The sequence below is a fragment of the Colletes latitarsis genome, chromosome 4, assembly GCF_051014445.1.
Source record: "Colletes latitarsis isolate SP2378_abdomen chromosome 4, iyColLati1, whole genome shotgun sequence".
Classification (NCBI taxonomy): Eukaryota; Metazoa; Arthropoda; class Insecta; order Hymenoptera; family Colletidae; genus Colletes; species Colletes latitarsis.
In genome coordinates, this window is record NC_135137.1 from 40,609,619 (window position 1) to 40,625,064 (window position 15,446).

The following is a 15,446-nucleotide window of genomic DNA, read 5'->3' on the forward strand; positions in this document are numbered from 1 at the left end:
AAAAGTTGGTAATTATAATGAAAATCTTTGATGCAAAATTAAGATCAAGTATGATACAAATTGGTCCAAAAGAATGTCAAGCATGGAAATAAGGAGATTTCATGGTTTAATATTATATCGTTGTGATTTATTTTTTACGCAATTAAATATTAATGACACGTGACAATTTTTGCACCCTATTTAACAGCAAGTCTCCCTGTTTGACCATGGCTTGATATTGCCAATTTTTGCTATCCGGTCTATTGGTTTCAACTATTCCACCAACACGATCGACTTTACAATGTAATCTTCCTGCTGCAATGAAACGCGATACTTCCCTGTAAAAAATAATTAAAACTTAATAAGTATCGTATCTACGAATTAGTAATTAACGAAGAAGGTGCGAAACATACTGATCAATGTACTCTACTGTAACACCAAAAGCTTCGGCCATGTATTGTAGCGTCAGAGATCTATAAGATTCCAGTAGTTGCGTGTACGCAAGAATGCGCATTTCTCTGACATAGTATCGGTAGTGAGGGAATATTAAGTAATCCCTACGTAATAAACCTTCGACGTGAGCTAGAAACGTATTAATACATTGTTATATATTCTGTAGAAAAATTTTCTTGCTTAAATAAAATTTCTTAGTACCGAGATTCTTGAAAAAATCGGCATAGTGACAATTGTACAAAGAAAACAAATAATCCTTGACATCCGAATTGCTGTGAAGTACTTCCAAAATCTCAGAACCTTTGATAATTTTATCTCTAAGTTCATTTCTAGGTAAACTTATCATGCTCAAATATACTGTATATCTGACAAATGTATTGTAATCCATTAGCTCGTAGCTCGTGAATGTACTAATTGTATCCAAAAAGAAATTTGCAGCTTCTTTAAAATCTCTGACAGCTATACAGTATGTTCCTTGATATACTTTCAAACGATTTCTTCTATCCCAATCACCACCCTCTTCTATCAAACTGAAACAGAAACATCGATATATTCTGTTCTTGATATACAGAACTATTTAGCAAATAACATTATTTCTTAATATTTTTATACCTTTTGGCCTTTTCTATGTTTCTTGTAATATGATCATGATCCAAGTAAAACAATCCAATCCTAATATTATGAAATACAATGTCTAGTCTATGCCCCAAAGATACAGTTTTATCATAAGTTTTTCTAAATGCAGAGATTGCACCTTCTTTATCCCCTATTCTGCAAAGGTGTTCAGATTTCTTAAGATTAGCTTCACGAACTTCCATCTCTCCTAGATTTTTATCAGCATCCTCGATCGCATCATCTAATACTTTTAATTGCTCTACATTGCGAGCTTTCATTGTAGATAAAAGGTTATCATCAATTTTCCAATCCAAATCTTTACATACTTCCTCATAAAATGGTGCCATATCTATAAACAAATTATTAGATTTTCGTAAGTTTTCTAACATATTCTTCCATCTCCTCGTTTTAATAGGTAACAAAAATATATAATACAAAATAGATCAATATTATGATGTTACAAGGAAAATTACGATAGTAACAGCAATAGATTTATTAGTAATAAGTGAGAAAATTAATAATGTTTACTTGCGAATATAAAATCCAAACCATATAGTATATTCGATTATGAAGAGGTTAGAATAAATGTCACAGTGGAATAATTTTTATTTTATCGTACGCAAACGTATTAAATAAACTTGAAACATCAAACATTGACAAATTACGCTTGAAAATTTCTTCGATATTTAATTTATCGCTGTAATTAATTTCACTAAAAAAGATGCAATCTCACTTTCTGCTTTAATGGCATCTAGAAGTTTATTCTTTAAGAAAGGATCGTCTTTGTGTTCCGGTAGGCTTAATAAAAATTTTGTTTGAGCCAACTCTAAATTTGGATTTTTCTCCAAACTCTGTTCTTCTAAAATCTCAAACGGCATTATAAACTGTTATTATAATTGTAACTATCGATAAAAACAATGAACCGACACTTTGTACTTTGCAAAGCATGGACTAAACGAACTCTAGATCAGGCTGTCCACTGATGGAATCCCATGAACGACTTTCTTTCCCTCTATATGACGAATTGTGTATAATTGGCTCGTACATACCCAGCGGCCAATGGCTCGATACAGAATTTAAAAATACTTATTTGTAGTAACTTATATGTGGCTACGTTGTAACAACCGATTGGTAGAAAACGGGTTGGACGTGTAAGCTGACGTCGCTGATTGACGACGATTACAGTGAATTTATGGTACGATGGGCAATGATTAGAAGCATTAAATACATCAAAAACTCTATGGCTCGCTAGTCTAAGCTGCTCCAAATAGAGAAAACTTTGATCCAACTCGAGGACATTAATGTAATTTACAGAGATCGATCACCAGCTGAATATTTCATGTAACTTGCATCCACCAATCGTACTGCTTAACTTCATACCATCGCACAGATGCCAGATTCAGCACCCGGTGCACACTCACGTATCCCAGATCACGCGTACGTGAGCTCGTGGAGTTTCGGAAAGTCGAAAAAGGCAAACTGATACATGCTCTCTCTCTCTCTCGATTCACCGAAGTTGCCCAAAGTAAGTTCGGACTGTCTCCTGGGAGTCGAGAGAGAAAGGCTCACACTTTCCTTCTCGCTCTTGAACAACTAATATCCGACCTCCCGTTAACAGGTATCCTCTGGCCTCTGCTGACCGCTGCTGACCACTCCTGGAATTTCTGACAACGTGTAACGATTACGACTGGCTACTGTTAGTCTCTCCCAGCCTCTGCTGACCGCTGCTGACCACTCCTGGAATTTCTGACAACGTATAACGATTACTACTGACGTCTGCCAGCCTCCGCTGGCCTCTGCTGACCGCTGCTGACCACTCCTGTTACTTCTGACAACGTATAACGATTACGACTGGCTACTGTTAGCCTCTCCCAGCCTCTGCTGGCCTCTGCTGACCACCGCTTATATTTCTGACAACGTATAACGATTACTACTGACTTCTGCCTGCCTCCACTGGACTCTGCTGACCGCTGCTGACCACTCCTGTTACTTCTGACAACGTATAACGATTACAACTTGCTACTGCTTGCCCCTGCTAGTCTCTGCATGCCTCTGCATGCCTCTGCATCCCTCTGCTGACCTCTGCTGGCCCCTGCTGACCACGCTGACCTTTGTTAACAACTTCTAACATGATGTACATGTATTAAAACTTTGTATAATGTAAATCTATGACAATAAACGATATAATTTCAAAGAATTCTATGTGTTCTCATCACTTTTACCTTTCTTTTCCTTTCCCCATTATTCCCTTAGTTATAAGAAACCGTTTCTCTACTTAAAACTGGAATTCCAAAGTGCCCGGAACGTTTTTTGAAATGTCGGTGACCTTGACCCACTTTCGAAACTGGGTCAAGGCCAAATCCTGATTCCCAAAGCGCCCGGAATTTTTCTAAGATTCGATGGCCTTGACCTACTTTCGAAATTGGGTCAAGGCCATCCGGATTTCCAAGTCGGCCGGAAGATTTCTGAAATTTCGAATGGCCTTGACCCACTTTCGAAATTAGGTCAAGGCCATCCGGATTTCCAAGTCGGCCAGAAGATTTCTAAAATTTCGAATGGCCTTGACCCACTTTCGAAATTGGGTCAAGGCCATCCGGATTTCCAAGCCGGCCGGAAGATTTCTGAAATTTCGAATGGCCTTGACCCACTTTCGAAATTGGGTCAAGGCCAAATCCGGATTCTCAAAGCGCCTGGAATTTTTCTAAGATTCGATGGCCTTGACCTACTTTCGAAATTGGGTCAAGGCCATCCGGATTTCCAAAGCGCCCGGAACATTTCTAAAATGCTGGTGAACTTGCGAAGAAGGTGGTACGCATCTTATAGGTAAGAGAATGATTTGGAGAGGAAAAGGACGGTAAAAAATGATGAGAACACATTGAATACTTTGAAATTATATCATTTATTGCCATAGATTTACATTATACAACACTTTAATACATATAAACATATTATATTATATTATCAGCGGTCAGCAGTGGTCAGCGATGGTCAGCTGACGTCGGGAGATGTTGGCAGAGGTCTGCAGAGGGTGGCAGTAGCCAGTAGTAATCGTTGTACGTTGCCAGAAATATAAACGGTGGTCAGCAGTGATCAGCAGCGGTCAGCAGAGGCCAGCTTAGGCCAGAGGATACTGGCAGAGGTTAACAGAGGAAGGCAGGAGTCGTAGTAATTGTTGTACATTGCCAGAAATATAAGCAGTGGTCAGCAGAGGCCAGCAGTGGCAAGCAGAGATCACCAGGGGCAAATAGTAGCAAGTAGTAAGCGTTATATGTTGTCAGAAGCATCAGAGGTGGTCAGCAGCGGTCAGCAGAGATGAGCAGAGGCATGCAGTGACAAGCAGAGATCAGCAGGGGCGAACAGTAGCATGTAGTAATTGTTATACGATGTCAGAAGCATCAGGAGTGGTCAGCAGTGTTCAGCAGAGGCCAGCAAAGGCATGCACAGGCAAGCAGAAACCTGCAAAGACAAGCAGAGACTTGTAGGGGCATGCAGTAATCAGGAGCAGTCAGTAACCATCGCTGTATGGTGTCAAAAGTTGTCGGGAGTTCTGTAATTTTGTCAGCACTGGTCATCAGAGGTCATTTTAGAGGCAAATAGAAACCAGGAGTAATTTGTAGAGTTCAGTAATGAACTCTAGGAAAGGCAAGTAAAAATACCTGGGCAGTCGAGATTGCGAATCGTATGTCGTTGACGTGAGGTTGGATTTCAGTTGTTCAAGAGCGAAAAGGCAAATGTGAGCCTGCCTCTCTTAACTCCCATGAGACGTATCCACGGTGCACTCGGCGCTTCGTCTAGCATCTCTGGTGTTAAAACGCCCAAGTTTGTCGTGGAATAGTTTGTTACCATCAACGCTAAATGGCGCTTATTTACCGACCTCAGGCCCCCTGGTGCTAAAAAGCCCAAGTTTGTCGAGAAATCCATCTAGCGTGGACGGCACGAACTATTCCACGACAAACTTGGGCGTTTTAGCACCAGGGGGCTGGAGGTCGGTAAATAAGCGCCATCTAGCGTTGAAGGTAACGAACTATTCCACGACAAACTTGGGCGTTTTAGCACCAGGGGGCTGGAGGTCGGTAAATAAGCGCCATCTAGCGTTGAAGGTAACGAACTATTCCACGACAAACTTGGGCGTTTTAGCACCAGGGGGCTGGAGGTCGGTAAATAAGCGCCATCTAGCGTTGATGGTAATGAACTATACCACGACAAACTTGGGCGTTTTAGCACCAGGGGGTTTGAGGTCTAAAATAAGCGCCATCTATTGTTGAAAATAGCGAACTATTCCACGATAAACTTGGGCGTTTTGTCATCCGGATTTCCGGAGTGCCCGGAACATTTTCAAAATGCTGGCAGCCTTGCGAAGAGGTGGCATGTATCTTATAACTAAGGGAATTATTTGGAAAGGAAAAGGAAGGTAAAAAATGATGAGAACACATAGAATTGTATAAAATTGTATAGTTTATTGCCATAGATTTACATTATGCAAAGCTTTAATACATATATATCTTGTCAGTAGTTGTTAACGAAGGTCAGCAGTGGCCACAGGAACCAGCAGAGGCCAACGGAAGCTGGCAGAAGTCAGTAGTAATCTTTATACGTTGTCAGAAATACTAACAGTGGTCAGCAATGGTTAGCAGAGGCCTATAAGGAAATTCAAGAGTACTTAAAGTATTTTGATTTTGAAAAATTGTATTAATAATATACATATGTACGCTCATACATAGGAATAATAAAAAAAAAAAATTCAAGAACTGTTCAACTATTTGATCATATTAAAGTATAGAAAAATATATTCCTGATGAATCTGAAAATAATTTATGAATGAGATACACTTGACTCCGATAATAGTCTGCTTAGTATTATTTAAACTTTAGCTTCATAACTCGTTACCTGTATCGATTACCGATGAATTTAATGAATAAAGTTCTCGTTAATTTTGTAATAATTCAGTGTTCAACGTGGCAATTATAAAAGCCCGAGCGAACACTGGCACGCAAAGTGCGATGCAATATCAATGTATTGTCCCGATAATGTTCTCGGATAACGAAGTTTGGTGTCTGTTATCTGAACCTACCAAACGGATCGTCAACATAGTCGAGAACAATCCTCGGCCACCCTGACGACGATCCCAAGAAACGATCAGGTGTTTTGCGATAACATTTCGCTCTTTCCTATGCATAAATTTAGAAGAAATGTTTCCTCCACAGGCCATATCGAGGCAACGCGTGACTTTGTAAATCCTGTCCACGACTTCATTTATGTATTTTGCAGGCATCGAGTTCCACAAACGAAGCTATCGAGGCCAAAAGAAAGAAGTTCTTTCTCACCGTGGGGATCGTGTGAGCGATCGAATGTCGGTCTCTGCTTCGCGATAGAGAATGCGTCGTCGACCCAAGAATTCCAAGATGTCGTCCTGTTTAAAACAGTCGACGATCCAGGCCCACCTTATTACTATTCTATTTGCCCTCTCGCGAGCCGCCAGTCAGAAAGTTCTCCTTCATCGAATCGGTGGACAATAAGGAATCGAACGGAGGGAAAATCGTCATCGAACTTTGACGGACGTCCACAGCGTGGGGAATTTTATTCGATTAAAAGGGGATTCTCATATTTAGGTAATTTCTGCAATTTTATTCCAACGAGAATTCTAAAGGCTAGACATATAAACTTGCAGTCCTCCATATCGTTCGTGCAATTTGTAAAACTGTTTCTTTTTACTCCGACGAACCGCTAATACGGAGGTTTGACTATATTGTAAGAATCAAGAAAATAATGTGGGCGGTTTGAAAATAAAACTTGTTCCTTTAGTTGGTCCGTTGGAGGTGTTGGAATCCGGGTGGTCGAGTAATGCTCTTTTCGCATTATAAGAGTTTATTCATTTACATTGAACTCGCGTCGAACTCAACTATGAAGAATAACGGAATTTGCAATGGACTTCTTGGACAACTTTGAGCTCTCCGGGCCCTGTGGTCCGGGGATATGTCTTAGCAATAGTAGGGGTGGAGGACCCTTAGATCTAGTGACTAAACGGGCCTTGTGACTAACAGACGATGACTTATCGATGTTTGGCCTATTGGTCATCCAACAGAGGCAATGGTCGCTACAAGAATGTCTTCTTTCTTTATGACACCCCTGCTCTCAAGGAACTTTTCCTTGAGAGGGGTCGTGCGTTGACAAAACGCACGTGGCCCGTTTTAGCCACTCGCTTACTTCGATTTTCTAACAGTATCTATTCACATTTAATTTGTTTAACGTTCTTGTAGGAGCCTCTATTACCGTGCTGCCATCATCAAACGCGATCAACGCGAACGGGATCGAAGCGAGAACCGTCCAAAGCTCTCCGCGCTGCCTATCCTGTCACCTACACCCTTTATCGCATTTCCGGGCGGTATTATGTCTAGGGCACTCGCACGAGATGTAAACAAATACTCCATATCTCGAACTGTCATCGGCCACTTCGGTCAGTCCGTCTTGCACGAGCCCAGATACGCGGCTGGGACTCAGTCTGTAGATCGCGCCTCGAAATGGCCGGTTCGAAAACTCTACCTTCCTCGTTCGGAGCTCGCCAAAGCGATTTTCGTCCTCGTGGTCGCGTACGGTGTTGCGTTTGAGGATTCCAACCAGTTCCAAAGAATCGAAACGATGGCGTAACGGTTACGGTTACGGTTACGAACGAAAAAGACTGGTGGTTATTTTGCGCCACATCGAAGAGGCCGTCGCAACGGAATCACGCGTCGCGCCATCAGTAAGCTGAGTATAAGACCTTCGAGATACGAAATTTAAAGAATTATGCACCGTTTACTGACTGCGCGGCGCGAGATAAACATCGGTTCCATCAGCTTCTGGACACCATCGGTGAGTTTCACACGCCATCCGCATGGTTCCCGCGTTTACTCGACGGTTCCCATATTCTAGGATAATTTTGCCGAGCAATAAGAAGGCATTATGCTACGAATATGCGGTATCGTAAGTTTACTTTTACGTCTCCAGCGAGTTCTGAATTTTTCGAGGGTACAACGATAACTATTGACGCTCGTTCAGCGAACTGTGGGTCCTCTTTGACCCACTGCTAGTTTTTAAAAGGTTTACTAAAATTGACGACCGTCTCGCGTTCTCGTTAGGGCATCGGTTCGCGTTGGTTCGATCCTGATCGACGAATTTTAGCAAAAGCTTATCGAGAGGTTATCGCTGTCGCAACGAGCGTGCAACAAAACGAAGTCGTGGTGAAGATACGCGTACAGACGCGTTTCGAAGCTCGTCGCGCGTCCACGGATTAACGGATTTCGTCGGAACGATCGGTGAAAAATGCGCGTCGCGGTGGTGGGAGCTGGCATAATCGGCACGACGACCGCCCTCGCGGTGAAAACTGCTTTTCCACGACTCCAGGTGCACGTGATCGCGGACGAATTTTCGCCGGACACCACTGGCGACGGAAGTGCTGGCTTCTGGAGCCCGTACCTCCTGGAGGACACGCCGCTCGATAAAATAGAGTGAGTACCTGGATCCTCCAGCTGGAGTTTTTGGAATTTTAAAAAGTACAAATTACGATTAGTTTTATATTTAAAACAAGCGCGTACGTATATCGAAAATTTGCTAAACTTTTATCGTACAAATAGTAACAACGTTTCTACCACCAAGTTTAAAACGTTCAAGATTATTTCATGAAAATGTTCATAGTTCCTGGGCCGGAATTACGCACCGATGGTTGGAAACATTGTGGAAATCTGGCCTGTCCTCCGAAACAGGAGTTTCCTTGGTGCCTGCCTATCGCGTTACGTCCGATCCTAAAGGATACATCGAGTCCAGCTGGACCAAATTGGTCTACGGTGCCCATCGAATGACAAGAATCGAATTGGAAAAACTAAACGAAGAACACAAGTCGAAATACACGTACGCCGTTAAGTAGTACAATTAAAGTGATTCGATTAAGATTTCGATTAACTTTCAGCCCGAGGGATCAATTTTCTCGAATCGGTAGCTTGAATTGCATGTTTCAGGGACGGTTGGATGTTCGTGACCTACACGGCCGAGCCTGTTCGTTTATTGCCCTGGCTGACTGAGAAGTTTCTCGAAGCTGGCGGAAAATTGTTTAGAAGGAAGGTCCACGCGTTGCACGAACTGATCGACGAAGGCTACGACTTGATAATAAATTGCAGCGGTCTCGGTGCTCGCACACTCGTCGACGATAACACGGTTACGTCTGTCAGGGGTCAAGTCGCCAGGGTTGGTAATCGTGGAAAACATCGTCATGTGAATTTTTCATTTCTCGTTTTGTTTAAGGTGACAGCATCTTGGACGATGCACGCGTTTCTGATGGACGACGACGATGGGAACTACGTTATTCCAAAGTAAGTCATTTGGAGGGCTGATAGAGTCAGTTTAAACAATTGTTTAAATTGCAGCATCGATCACACGGTACTGGGAGGCACTCACCAATACAACGACTACGACCGTGCACCGCGAAAAGAGGATTCCAAGTTCATTTACGATGGCTGCTGTCGAATTTCCCCCTCGCTAAAGGTACGATCCGTCTTTCGTCGACTCGCCACTGTTGCAAACTGCAATTTCTATCGACTATTTTGATACAGGCAACCAAAGTGTCAAAGGAGTGGGTTGGTCTTCGCCCGGGAAGACCCTGCGTTCGTCTCGAACCGGAAGTCCTCCGATCTCCTCGAGGCACACGATTCACGGTACCGAGAAACAACTTTAAATCCACATCGAAAGTGAAATGCCTAATTAACGCGTATCTGTATAATGTTCGACAGGTGATACACAATTATGGACACGGCGGAAGCGGCGTGACGTTGTGCTGGGGCTGTGCTATGGACGTCGTCGCGATTTTAAGAGAGAGGCAAACATTGAACTCGAATTTGTAAACGATTAAAAGGAAATAATTTGACCATCTTTTGTATTTAATCGTATCTTAATATATCAGAATTTCGAACGTGTCCTTGTTTTCTTGGCTATTGCACTTGACACTCCGGTTTCGTGATTCCCCGAACAACCGCACGAACAGTTTGCGTCGTCGGGTGGCAATTAAAGCGACGTAGGCGACTTTCAAGCTGCGTTTTACGCCGATTGTGCCGCAGTGGTATCGACGAAACCGCGTCGTAGCACGCATTCGTTCGATATTCCAACAGAAACGAGATTCAAAATTCGATCGAACATCACATTCGACTTGCTTCTCCCTCGCGAAATGGAAAAACAATCGAGTGAAGGACGCACGGTGAGTTATTTCGAGAAACGGAGTGAAATTAGCGTCGTCCCGGTTTTCGGGTTTTCGCGTGTCGCAGTAAATTGACCGCAATCCGATCACACCTTTTAACCAAAAGACCGTTTTTTCCACACCGATTACTTCCAAGTAAAATTCACGGATCGAAGTATAATGCATTTGGCTCTCGGCCTGGGATAAAAATTTATACCGCGCGACGACCGAATCGCCAAAAATAATGAGATACGACGGTCATGAACGTCGTCAAGCGCAGCAACAAACGTTCTTTGACGACAGTGCGCGAGTCCGAGGTCGTTGACACGAAGAAAAGCCTGGTGAACGAGATCTCCAGCGAGTCCGACTCCAGCAGCGACGTAAGATCCTGCAAAACCGTTTACAGAAACCGATCGAAGAAGTTCCTGGTGTCCGACACCTCCTCGACCGTCGTGCCGTTTCTCGATTCGACCAAAAATGATCGGAAACCGGTCGTCTGCAAAGGTCTAACGAACAGAAGGGACGAGAAAGGTATTGTTCCAAGTTGTGATAAATAAAAAAAGAAAATACTACAACTCCGATCGAATTAAATAGTCTCTGTTACTGGAAAAATACGTAATGTCGTTTGTCCGTAAATCGAGAGGGAAATTAATTTGATAGCGGACCTTTCGTTCCTGGACACCGACGGGGAATCGCGGAAGGAGAACACGGACGAATTGTCGACGAAGACGAGGAAGAAAAAGAAACGAAGGTAGAGTAGAATTCTCATCAATTTTTACAGGGTAAAATAGAGTTAATAATAATCTCTTAACGGAGTATCCAAAAGCGTGGTGATATGACCCGTATACAGGTCACAGACAGTGAAGTAGTTAGTAACAATGTTTGCTTTTTCCACGTTTAAAAGATATTTAACGATATGCACGAGCAACTGCAAATACGACGTGGTGAGGCGCGTCGCGGCGCGTTTCGGGATGAAGGAGGTGACGGAGGACAGCAGCTGGAACCTCTACTGGACCGACCTTAGCGTGAGCGTGGAACGCGCGAAGGACATGAAGAGGTTCCAAAAGGTAAATCATTTCCCGGGGATGACGGAGATCTGCAGGAAGGATCTGCTCGCGCGAAACTTGAATCGCATGCTGAAGCTGTTCCCGAAGGATTACAATTTTTTCCCGAAGACCTGGTGCTTCCCCGCCGAGTAAGAAACTCACGTTCGATTCCGAACCGTGTCTCGTCGCTTTTCAACGCGACGATCTTGGCATTTTTCAGCCACGGGGAAGCCATAGCCTACGCGAAACTTAGACGCTCGAAAACGTTCATCGTCAAGCCGGACACGGGGTGTCAGGGGCGCGGAATTTACCTAACGAGGAATCTGAAGGACGTCAAGCCGTCCGAGCGCATGATCTGCCAAGTGTACGTGGCCAGGGTATGGGAATTTTAACGTTAAATCGTCGTTTATTAATTTATTACGACAAAAGGGGCTTGACAAAGAAGATGAAACCGTGATTAGTCCACGCGTTTCTCATCCCTGTCAATCTTAATTTATTTTACGGATGTTATATTTGTGCAGCCTTTCCTGGTGGATGGCTACAAGTTCGATCTTCGGATTTATGCACTGATCACCTCGTGCGACCCTCTCAGAGTTTACGTGCACAACGATGGCCTAGCGAGGTAACAGACATTATTTTTACACGTCTGCTGGCGTCATTGCCTCGTATCTATCAGAATCTATGTGTTTATTTTATACTCCAGGTTTGCCACGAGCAGGTACAAGGAACCCACAGGCCATAACACATCCAACGTGTTTATGCACTTGACGAACTATGCCGTCAACAAGCATAGTCGAATGTACGTCATCGACGACGAAACTGGCAGCAAGAGGTGAGCCATTTTTAACAAGATGCAAGGGGAAAAAAGGTCTACGTTATAAGACTCCCTCGTTTGCTTTACTATGCAGGAAGATATCGACCCTGAACAAGTGGTTGATACTGAAGAACGTCGACGTGGACGAGCTCTGGCGCAAGATCGACGAGATCATAATAAAAACGATCCTGGCGGCGTATCCTATTCTCAAGCACAGCTATCATACATGTTTCCCCACCCACGACAAAACGTACGCGTGTTTCGAGCTACTGGGCTTCGACGTGTTGATCGATTGGAAACTGAAGCCGTATCTTCTGGAGGTGACCGTCGATCATCGACAAGAATCAATTGTACTATTATTGGCATATTAATTTCTCAGGTTAATCACTCACCGAGCTTCCACACGGACGCCCAAATCGACAAGGATATAAAGGAGGGCCTGCTGATGGACACGTTCGAGATGCTGAACCTGCAACAGTGCGACAAGAAAAAGATTATGGACGAGGATCGGAAGCGAGTCAGGGATCGATTGCTCCAAGGAGTGACTTCCAAGGATGGCAGGTAAATTTTCGATGGCTATTCGTTTGATCATTCGCTGGGAAAGGTATTAATTTAGAGCGTTTGTTCGATCAAGTTCGAACGATTCGACGATCGGTACGACGAAGCTCGAGAAACCGGAGGATTATCTGCAGAGGCAATTTGAATGGGAGGACGAACACATGGGGAACTTCCGTAAAATCTATCCGTGCATCGACAGCGAAAAGTACCAGCCGTTCTTCAAGCAGAACAGCATTTCCGTGTTCCAAGACACGGTGGCGTCGAGAGCGCGGGAAGAAGCCTCGAGGATCCAGAAGGAGGAGATCGAGGTGGGTATTCTACGTCGAGGGTATCTGTCACGAACAGATCGATCGAAATACTCGTTCCTTCGAGAACAGAAACGCTCAGAATCCCCAACTAAAACCGTTTAATCTTCCAACATGGACCACAGTGCCAACACCAATCGTTGCATCGTTTCAAATGTCATTTCACTTGTGTTTTTAATATTTCATCCATTATATAGGGTGTTTAGCCACCCCTGGGAAAAATTTGAATGGGAGATTCTAAAGGTCAATAAGACGAAAATCAAGAATACTAATTTGTTGATGGAGATTTTGCTAAAAAATTATTAACGTTTAAAGTTCCATCTGCACTGAATTTTTTTCTAGAAAATGGGTAGGATTTCGGGGGTAGGTCTATTCACCAAAAATAATTGTAATTGACCCCCGCAACTGAAAATAATTTTTCCAGAACTATTTGAAAATTTTTAATTTAATTTGTTAATTGCTTTTTAGTGAAGCCTCAGTCAAGAAATTGATATTCTTGATTTTCGCCTTATTTTGGCCTCTGGAATCTCCCAGGGGTGGCCGAACACCCTGTATATTTCGACGACCACTTCCCAACGCTTTGATAATTTTTAAAACGCAGATTAGAGAAATTTAACGGGTCGTTAATGGTTTACAGACGAAAATCAAAGAACAGGAGTGCAAAAAGATTTCTGGCAAATGGAGCGACTCAAAGTTACATCCGGAGAGCCCAAACCCTGTACCCAGATCCACGCCCAGCAACCAAGAGAGAAATAAATCTACGACCGCGTTGAAGAAACGCTCATTCTCTACGAATGTCAGTTATCTCGATATAGGGGAAGCTCGTAGTCCAAGTCTTTTTATTTATTTTATTAAGATTTAAGGTTTTCTAAAAGACAATTGCTGATACACCGTTGCATTTATGGAAAAATCAAAATTAGACGCTACCATACCATTCAACATTTCCCTCTACAAATTCTTTCTATCTCTCCTCGCTACTCTGCTTTTTATTATTTCGTCCGTCCTTTTTCATCGAAATAATTGTTTCTCGTTCTATGTAAAGCCATGAAAAGTAACAAGTTTTCACACGCCAGGAACGTTTTATAAATTCTGGTTTCGTGTAATTACATTTGTCGCGTCTAGATGAAAAGACCGCCTCGTTCGCGTTTAAAAAGGAATCGCGGTTCGTCGAGTAGGTAGGTTTTCACGTTTCCACGTATAATAGCACTCGCGAGGGCGTCGGGTGCCTGTACAAACATAATAAACAATTGTACAGAACGCTATCATTAATTTCTCTCCGCTTTTCCATACCGTTTTTAATATAGAAAATTAAAAATTGTATTCCTCGCAAACGGAAGGGAAGTGTGCTACTTTCCGTGGTCTACATTTATAAGAAATAAATGAATAAAAATACTTGGACTACGGTTTCCGGTTCTCTTAAATAACCGATCGCTTTTTAACGTCTTTTAGACGAAGAAGCAGATCGCGATTTCCACGACGAACACTTTGTACTCCTTCGAGCCGGAAATCATTTGCGAGTCCGAGGAAAGGGAACGCGTCACGTCGTTGGCTCAGAGAGATTTTCTAATTAAGAGCTACGGAATATTGGAGCAGATTTACATGGCGATGAAGAGGAACGGCACGTTGCGTGCCATCGACGAGAAGAAATACGGACTGTACGGGAAGCTCGGTTACCCGGAAAACGAGAGCAAAAGCGCGAACGCATGCAGATCCAAGTGTCATCGTCATCATCAGGCCGCGGTCGAATCCAATCACTCGTCGCAGTATTGCCTGAAAGCAAGTAAAGTATTTGATCATGACAGGCCAGATTTCGAGATTTTTTATTCGAACGATATCCATTTAATCGTCGTGGAATATTTTATTTTACGATTGCCTAACGGATAAAAAGTTTTTACGTTTTAGCAGATTTCCAAGTGACGTGCAGCGAGGCACCGGTTCACGTTCGGCCGAAGATACCGCAAAAGTTTTGGCTGGACGAGCTGAATTCGAACGATCGCGACGGACGAATCACCAAAACTCACGTGGCTCGCACCCTGTCGAACATCGTGCGTCTCCACACCCTCGAGAAACGGAGCGAGCTCAATTTGTCCAAGTTTTAGTCGACTGACAGCCATTTTAATTGATTGCTTCGACGGCAAAACGTACCTGTACGTAATTTTGAAAATTATTGTAGCGTTTATAGTCAACGATGGCTCCTCGATTCGTCTACGGTTCGATCGAACGAACGCTTCTGTGAATAGTAAACGTTCAAACTGTTACACGCGTTAAACTCCGCTTAACGGATATGTACATTCATCGAAGAAAATAAATGCTTTGTATAAATGTTCGACTTTGCTTTAAAAATCCGAATAGAATTTATCGATGTATCGATAAATACTGGTATTTAAAATATTCATATTCAGTTCCGTAGGGGTTGCAACCCCCCCACTGTGGAAAATAATGATGTGTAGCAAGGTATACACAAGAACAATATAAAA

General features: G+C 43.0%; 3 protein-coding genes across 5 annotated transcripts; 2 read left to right on the forward strand and 1 right to left on the reverse strand.

Annotated features, from left to right (window-relative positions):
• Nucleotides 1-105: 105 nt before the first annotated feature.
• On the reverse strand, nt 106-2,037 carry Rpn7 (regulatory particle non-ATPase 7). 2 transcript variants are annotated; one of them, XM_076763230.1, is made up of 5 exons: nt 1,781-2,037; nt 1,045-1,396; nt 634-962; nt 393-561; nt 106-317 (listed from the first exon to the last, which is right to left on the reverse strand). In XM_076763230.1, exons 1-5 carry the CDS (start codon nt 1,923-1,925, stop codon nt 143-145), a joined length of 1,170 nt encoding a protein of 389 aa, XP_076619345.1. In that variant the 5' UTR covers nt 1,926-2,037; the 3' UTR covers nt 106-142. The 2 variants fall into 2 exon arrangements, with proteins under 2 accessions (XP_076619345.1, XP_076619346.1); XM_076763231.1 differs by lacking the exon at nt 1,781-2,037 and adding an exon at nt 1,576-1,724.
• A 6,231-nt stretch (nt 2,038-8,268) lies between these two features.
• On the forward strand, nt 8,269-9,938 carry LOC143340953 (D-aspartate oxidase-like). The gene is made up of 7 exons (XM_076763401.1): nt 8,269-8,531; nt 8,719-8,931; nt 9,039-9,264; nt 9,322-9,389; nt 9,444-9,561; nt 9,630-9,731; nt 9,807-9,938. The coding sequence occupies exons 1-7, from the start codon at nt 8,347-8,349 to the stop codon at nt 9,915-9,917; spliced, it is 1,023 nt and encodes a 340-aa protein (XP_076619516.1). The 5' UTR covers nt 8,269-8,346; the 3' UTR covers nt 9,918-9,938.
• Nucleotides 9,939-10,026: 88 nt separating this feature from the next.
• LOC143340914 (tubulin polyglutamylase TTLL13-like) lies at nt 10,027-15,262 on the forward strand. 2 transcript variants are annotated; one of them, XM_076763316.1, is made up of 12 exons: nt 10,027-10,777; nt 10,907-10,997; nt 11,151-11,441; nt 11,513-11,669; nt 11,814-11,914; nt 11,996-12,124; nt 12,201-12,426; nt 12,486-12,667; nt 12,741-12,972; nt 13,607-13,765; nt 14,419-14,749; nt 14,872-15,262. In XM_076763316.1, the coding sequence occupies exons 1-12, from the start codon at nt 10,507-10,509 to the stop codon at nt 15,066-15,068; spliced, it is 2,367 nt and encodes a 788-aa protein (XP_076619431.1). In that variant the 5' UTR covers nt 10,027-10,506; the 3' UTR covers nt 15,069-15,262. The 2 variants fall into 2 exon arrangements, with proteins under 2 accessions (XP_076619431.1, XP_076619430.1); XM_076763315.1 differs by lacking the exons at nt 10,027-10,777; nt 10,907-10,997 and having other exon boundaries at nt 11,094-11,441; nt 14,875-15,262.
• The last annotated feature ends 184 nt before the right edge of the window (nt 15,263-15,446 follow it).

What these genes read in the sequence shown, in the direction of transcription:
- Rpn7 (XM_076763230.1), bottom strand. Translation starts at nt 1,925, where the DNA reads ATGCCGTTTGAGATTTTAGAAGAACAGAGTTTGGAGAAAAATCCAAAT. An exon ending in CGATTTTTTCAAGAATCTCG is followed by an intron (nt 562 to 633) that starts GTACTAAGAAAT and finishes ATACGTTTCTAG; the next exon opens with CTCACGTCGAAGGTTTATTA. An exon ending in ACAGTAGAGTACATTGATCA is followed by an intron (nt 318 to 392) that starts GTATGTTTCGCA and finishes TATTTTTTACAG; the next exon opens with GGAAGTATCGCGTTTCATTG.
- LOC143340953 (XM_076763401.1), top strand. Translation starts at nt 8,347, where the DNA reads ATGCGCGTCGCGGTGGTGGGAGCTGGCATAATCGGCACGACGACCGCC. An exon ending in GAACACAAGTCGAAATACAC is followed by an intron (nt 8,932 to 9,038) that starts GTACGCCGTTAA and finishes TGCATGTTTCAG; the next exon opens with GGACGGTTGGATGTTCGTGA. An exon ending in GGGAACTACGTTATTCCAAA is followed by an intron (nt 9,390 to 9,443) that starts GTAAGTCATTTG and finishes TTTAAATTGCAG; the next exon opens with CATCGATCACACGGTACTGG.
- LOC143340914 (XM_076763316.1), top strand. Translation starts at nt 10,507, where the DNA reads ATGAACGTCGTCAAGCGCAGCAACAAACGTTCTTTGACGACAGTGCGC. An exon ending in GTGACTTCCAAGGATGGCAG is followed by an intron (nt 12,668 to 12,740) that starts GTAAATTTTCGA and finishes TGTTCGATCAAG; the next exon opens with TTCGAACGATTCGACGATCG. An exon ending in AACGCTCATTCTCTACGAAT is followed by an intron (nt 13,766 to 14,418) that starts GTCAGTTATCTC and finishes AACGTCTTTTAG; the next exon opens with ACGAAGAAGCAGATCGCGAT.